The sequence below is a fragment of the Pteronotus mesoamericanus genome, unplaced genomic scaffold (genome assembly GCF_021234165.1).
Source record: "Pteronotus mesoamericanus isolate MK-2021 breed Mesoamerican mustached bat unplaced genomic scaffold, CSHL_Meso_final scaffold_83, whole genome shotgun sequence".
Taxonomy (NCBI): Eukaryota; Metazoa; Chordata; class Mammalia; order Chiroptera; family Mormoopidae; genus Pteronotus; species Pteronotus mesoamericanus.
In genome coordinates this window covers 2126679-2133351 of record NW_026555328.1, presented here as the reverse complement: position 1 = coordinate 2133351, position 6673 = coordinate 2126679, and the positions used below count along the sequence as shown (strand labels likewise).

Sequence of the window (6673 nt, the reverse complement as noted above, 5' to 3'; positions counted from 1 at the left end):
ACAATGCCTCTTTTGAGTAAGCATGACTCCTTCTGAAGCTTACTTGAGGCAGGACATGAGGTCAGATTCTTTAATAACCTGACTAGCTTTTCTACAACTTTACTTATAATATTTTTCAGAGGAACCAATAATTAAGTGGAGATTTGTATTGGGCACTTGGGTTTCCTAATCCAAACTAGAAAATGGTCAAATGATTTTTTTATAATCTCTTTCTTCAGTGATGTCCTAAGATCAGCCATCTTGTTTGTCTTCCTGAGACAATTGTGAAGCTGAGGAAGATGCTTTTTTCATTTTTAAACAACAGTTTTATTGGTATATAATTGATACACAGAAACCTTGACATAGTTAATATATGCAATGCTATGAGTTTGGAGACATGCATACATATGCAAATATGGATTTGCAAGTTCTAGTGGAGATACAGTTTTTCTCTTTCAGTAACAAAGTGATGAAAACTATTTTAAGAAGCTTTGCCATCTTTTAAGATGATTCACTTACTTAAGTGCAAAAAAAAAAGTAAAATAAATGTTATGGGCAGGCCCAAATTAATTTTAAAAAGTTAGCGAATAGGAGTCCCTCCTTTGAACTTCTTTTGATTGAAAAAGTGCTTGTATGTACAAAATTGTATGGTACAAATTTAACTGCACAAACTGCCTAGTATATTAATATGAAAAGCATAAGGTTTATCTACCAAACTATATGACACTAAGCCATTAAAACTGAAGCCACTTTATTTTCCAATTATGTCAGCACTCAAAGTTGTTCAGTATAAATCTACTTCCTCTTGGAAAAGAGAAATACACCCAAGGGAGATGCAAGGAGCTCAAGAATGGCACCACAATTTCTCAGAGCAAGAATAAAGTCCACAGCCATGACTGCGGAAAACTGAGTCACGGGGAAATGTGGGAAGCTTGCAAAGGCCAAAGGAGAGAAGATGTGGGCTGGGATGTCAGAGGGGTGAAAAGGGAAATATGTGACAGAACCAATTGTGAAATGAACATGTGCATGTAGAAAAGACATCTGCAGAGGTGCTAGATAGCAGGACCCAGAGCTAAATCCAAGGACCCAATTTAAAAAAAAAAACAAAAAAAAACCCCCAAAAACTAGAAATCTGAAACTTTAGGCCACAAGCCTGGTCATTCCCTTCTCTGTTCATCACCATTACTGTCTCTATATGCTTATTGAGCAGAAGGTCAATAAGAGCCAAATGCACTGTTTCCTCTCTTGGTTTACATTTCACAGGAGATCTGAAGGGGGTTGTGGGTTTGGCTGAAATTATAGTGAGAAGAGCTTCTCAAAGCAGGGTTTACAATAGATGTTGTCATTCTGTTCCCTGAAGATTCCCTTCGACAACTGTGTCAGGCAGAAAGCACACACGAAGTGCTCGGGGTGGAACTTGTGGCCCATGGCACTGATGCAGCGGCCGGTGACAGGCTGCCCGCACCCGTGGCAGAGCGTCCCTCGGCGGAGATGGTAATGGATCTCACAGAATGGACGTCCATCCAGTTCAAAGAAGGAGCCGGTAGAGAAGCCGGTGAAGCAGTCCTGAGGGGTGGAGAGAAGAGAAAGGAAAGGAATGCAGATGTCAAGAAGAAAGCCTCAGCAAAGGAAAGCTTTCGGCCTAGACATTCCTGCCAGTTACCTGCCAGTAGCAGGAGTTCATGTGGATCCTTGACAAACGGAGGGTAGAAAATGGCCCACTTGCAAAACCGGAGGGTAGAATATGGCCCACTTGCAAAACAGACAAGCAAATACCCACAGCAAATGCTAGATTTTGTGTCTCCTTTCGGAAACCCACACCCTTGCCTCATCCCAGGCTGTGAACCCTCTGAGCAGCTCTGCCTCTCAGAGAGGAGAACCTCTGACTTTCCCTAAATCCAAAAATTAACTGAGTATACAGACCCCACACACAAAGCACTCTGGATGCCAGACAGTGTCCATGGCTGACAGGTAGTTTTCCAATACTGGGCGGTTGCAGCCACCACACTTGGGTGAGAACATGGCTAAGAAATCCTTTCGGCAGTATGGCTTCTTGTCTTTCTCGTGGAAGCCTGGAGGGAGAAAATCGAGGGTTACAGATTGAGACCTTAAGCCAAGTCAGAGGTTGAGAAGGGGCCAATGATTGTAAACTCTCCCAAACTCAGGGCCCTCATGTTAAAATGCAGCTAAGAATAAACAACCTACCACAAAGGGTTGTTCCAAGAAATAGATGGACGATGCAGGTGAAGTGTTTTAGTATTGTGCCTGGTTCACAGTGAGCACTTGGCAGCGTTAAGGATTATAGTACTAACTATTCTGTTGGCCTTGATATGACTAGCCTCATCCTGTCATTCATAAATCAGCTAAAAAAAAATCATCTTATCGGAGAGGCATCTCTCCAGCCTGTATCTGTCACTATCACTTCTTCATTGACTTTATAGCATTTACCATTATCTGAAATCACTTGTGTGGTCTGCGTTCCCTCATCGGACATTAGTTTGGAGAGAAACTAGATTTTGTTGGTCTTGTCACACTATTTCTTCAGTATCTAAAAAAAGCACCTGGAAAAAAAAAATGGCCGAATATTTAAAAATATAAGTACTATGAAACACTAATTTCCAAATGGGTGCAAGATCTAAATGTAATAATTCAAACCATACGAATACTTGAATTAAAAATGGATGGATTCTTCTTTAACCTGGGAATGAAATGAGAACTGTCATAAAATGGCTCAAATTTCAAAAGCAAGTTAAAGATTAATAAATTTGCTATATTAAAAATATTGATGATTTACACATGACAAAAAAAAAAACACTTTAAGCAAAGTCAAGACAAAGGACAAACTGAGGAAAATATTTCCTAATTATACCTCAGAAAAAATATAATGAATAATAAGATTCCTTAATAAATATATGGTTCAGTTATTGTTTTATAAAATTTATCCCTAAAAATTAAATCAAGCTGACACAAATTAACTTAACTACATATCAAATTGGTAATATGACCAAAAAAAGGCAATAATTCAGTCTAGTGTCTTTAATACACAGTATTTTGACTGCACAGTCCCACTGGATATATTCTAAAGACAAAAAGAACTACAAAGAAATCTTAATGCATCCTGACCTTGATCTCTCTGTTGGACCTGATAGTATTGGCTGAGCCCAAACATCATAAGTGAATAGCTCTGTAAATATGAAAGTTCTACCTGTGTCCACTAAATGTCTGGTGGATCAGAAAGCAGCTCACCAAGAACATTATTTCTAGAAATCTTCATAGTAGCAGGCAGATTTGTTTTAAAAACGTTGGCAGGGGAGGGCAATGGCCACAGCCAGGGACTGGGACCCAAATCAGGTCCCTGTAGTCTTTCCGTGATCCTTTGTCACTGTTTCATATGTATTGCCTTGCTCAACTATGCTGTCTTGGAAAAGCAGATAGTTTAACAAACTTCTAAGGCCCATAAATCTAAGAATCTAAGCTAATCATTTTATAAGCTGTCCTGTGTTCTTCTCCCTGAGACACAGACGAGCATACTTTCTGTTTTTTAACTTTATCAAAGAATTTCTGGAGTCTGATCAAGTACAACTGACTGCGGGAGGACTAGTATTTAAGAAAAACAAACCAAAATGCACTACCCTCTTTCTTGCTTTTGTGGGGCCCGATATTTCTTAAATGTTCATGTGCATCCATCACCTGGAGAGTTTATCAAAATACAGATTACTGGCTGGGCCGTATCCCCAGAGATTCTGAATCAATAGGTCTGGGAAGGGGCCTGAGAATTTGCATTTCTGACAAGTCCTCAGGTGATGCCAATGACCTGAAGAACAAGCTTGCCAGTAATCGGTATTACTTGAGAAAACTATAAGACTGGCCAACTGGCCTAGGAATGACCCTCATCTATGCATTTGCAGGGTAGTTGGTCATAAGAATGACATAGCAGGGAGGTAACAGCCTCTCTTTGAACTCAGGTGAGTCTCAGGAGAAGAATCAAAAGCAAGCAAGCCAAACTTGCTGTGATACCCCTGCATTTGGTATCCAATAAATTGAGAAAGTTTCAGCGCTTACTTTCCTGGAGGCTCTCTCTGGGGCCAATTATCTCTGGAGCAAGGATAAGAAACACTAACAATTAAAAGTGCCACCGAGACAGAGGATGAGGCCCTTAGCCAGGGGGGAAATTAGGGAGCACCTACATGGCCTGGACAATGAACAATTAAAAAGGCAGGCAGGCAATGAGGACCCAGTCCCTATGGGAGGGTGTTAAGGCCTGATGTGCTTCGCGACTTGAGCCTCAAGGAGGAATTCCCTGAACTGAAGCAAAAACGCAGATAAATTTAATTTCCCAGGAGGCTCACTGGTTTAGCTGTCATTATAGAAGCTCTGTGCGTGACTCTGTGACTTGGGGTAAGGCAGAGTGCCACTTAATTAGTGGACTAACTGTATGGCAGGAGGCCCATTTGCAGAAAGCAAAGGATAAAAACGAACAGACTACCCAAGAGGAGCTTCTGATTAGTAAATGGCCTTTTTTATCAGTTGTCTAAATAAATATAACTTAGGTGTGGCTTCATATTTATAAAGTTATAAATGACCTAAGTTGCCCTGTGTGTTTAGAGGAGGCCCAAGACAAGAGCAGTGGACCCTCCTGGTCATCCTATGGATAGGATATTTTACTTTTGTATCTAACTTATATGTCTAACTTCAGTTGTTCTGTTCTCAGGCAACTTCTACATCATAATTATCCCTGGCAGTGTTCACTCACTGACTCTTCTAACTCAACTAACCTGCAGACTTCCATGGCTGCCAGTACAGTATAAATTTACCATGAGTCATTTCAATATACTTTTGATTAAATCCAAATGAAAAATATTGCTTAACTAAAGTGCAATCTAGAAATGAAAGACCTAATGATTTGTGAAAGGCATTAAACAAGCTTCAGTGAATATGCAAATTACTGCGAAGCACTTTCCTCGTGGATGGTATTGGTGCTACTCTATCCAGGTCTATCTTCAAATACAGTGTAGCATGTTGGTGTCAAGAAAGTTAAAAAGATCCAATGATAGAAGAGGAATTGAGTTTCTATCAAGGGGAAGTTATGATGTTGTAGGGAAAAAAAAGGAACTCTGCAAAAATAAGACCTTAAATTTCAATTCCAACTCCTTGACTTTCCAATTGTATGACTTTAAAAAAATCACTTTTCCTCCCTGAGGTTCAGGGCTTCCATCTATAACTAGGTAGAGTGTGGAATAAAATTAATCTCACACAGTTGTGGCGGGGATTAAATGAATAGCAGGTAGGAATACACATAATAACAACCTGACATTAGGAGAGCCCAGGTTGGTGAGAGCAAGACACATGGGATTACCTTTACTTCCTCTTGAAATATCACTGACAGGACAGTTAAAGAATCACCTAAACTAGAAAGACCCATAAGGAAAAGGAAAAGAGATGCCATAGAGGAGATATTAGTAAAATTTTCAAAAAATTTAAAGTAGGTATAAGTGTGACAACTAGCTTGGTAAAAATAAGAACACTGAAACCTACCTCTCCAGAGAGAGGAGGTGCCAATACAACGCAAGCCATCTGGAGCTCCATAACATCAGAGGGGCTCAAGAACTGAATGCATAAAATAGTCTTCAAGGCTGGAAACAGGATTGTTTGCAAGTTTGAGGGGCTGTTAGAAGATCAGATTCCCCACCCTACCATAAGATGCAATGATTAATTTTGGCAATAATAAACCAGAGAGTCTCAATGATCAGGGACGCTGGGTGCTATGAGAAAATAAGTCAAGTTTTCTACTGAGAAATAGGAAATAGATAAAAGTTGACATTCTGAATGGTGAAACCTCATCTTCCAATCACTTTGTAAAATTCTCATAATGCTGGCAGAAAGAACATCTCTTGGGTAGAAATGATTCAAGACTAATGACCTACAATATCAATATTTAGATATCTTCCAGAAAAATGGCCAGAGCTTCCTACCTAAGTACCACACAGCTGACTCTCCTAGTTCACAAGTTCTGCCTATATTTCAATTACATTTTAGTGTCTCATTCTTATATAGGAAGTGGGAAAGCAAAGCTCAGCAGCATTTGGCAAAGACCAATATAACAAAATGTAAGGCTCTGAGATGTCATAGATATCAAATTCCCAATTGAGCTGTAAGACATCCCTCAGAGCAGATAAACATGGACTATCCTCACAATTCTTGAACTCCTCACTCATGCAGAGGACACAAAACAGGTAAAGAGAAAGGGAAATTGAGAGAGGGGTTTCTTTGGAGAAAACTGTGCTTTGGGTGTTTCCATCACCATCCCCAAGAGGGAGGAGGTATGGCTCTTCCTAATCTCAAGTCAAGAGAGGGACTTCAATAGGACCACTGAGAGAACTGGGTATATGTCCCCTGCCATTGGTGGGATACCGTTGGTGGTATTTGACTCATTCCTGGAAAAAGTCCACAGGTGAGAGTCTGGCTGACGGGGCCTATGGCATCTGAAGAAAGAGTCAATCCCACTGACTACAACAGAAAGGTACAAGTTTCCCGTGGTCCGTATATGCAAATGTGAGTTAAAGAGATGATCTGGAACCATTACAGTTCTTTCTAAGAGATCATCGAAGTGATCACCAGGAGCCCGCAATGTGAACTCTGCAATAAAGAATCTGTGTGAAATGGATCCTCAAAGAAAGGTGCCAAGCGGAGAAGA

At 40.2% G+C, this 6673-nt stretch overlaps 1 protein-coding gene across 2 annotated transcripts in view; it reads right to left on the bottom strand.

Moving 5' to 3' along the window:
• Positions 1-282: 282 nt before the first annotated feature.
• Positions 283-6673, bottom strand: part of LPXN (leupaxin) — a 32992-nt gene continuing 26601 nt past the window's right edge. For both annotated transcript variants that reach the window (XM_054563653.1, XM_054563655.1), the window contains 2 exons: positions 1903-2051; positions 283-1545 (listed from right to left, as the gene is read on the bottom strand). In XM_054563653.1, the coding sequence (XP_054419628.1) occupies positions 1276-1545; positions 1903-2051 (419 nt within the window). In that variant the 3' untranslated portion in view covers positions 283-1275. The remainder of the gene's footprint in view (positions 1546-1902; positions 2052-6673) is intronic.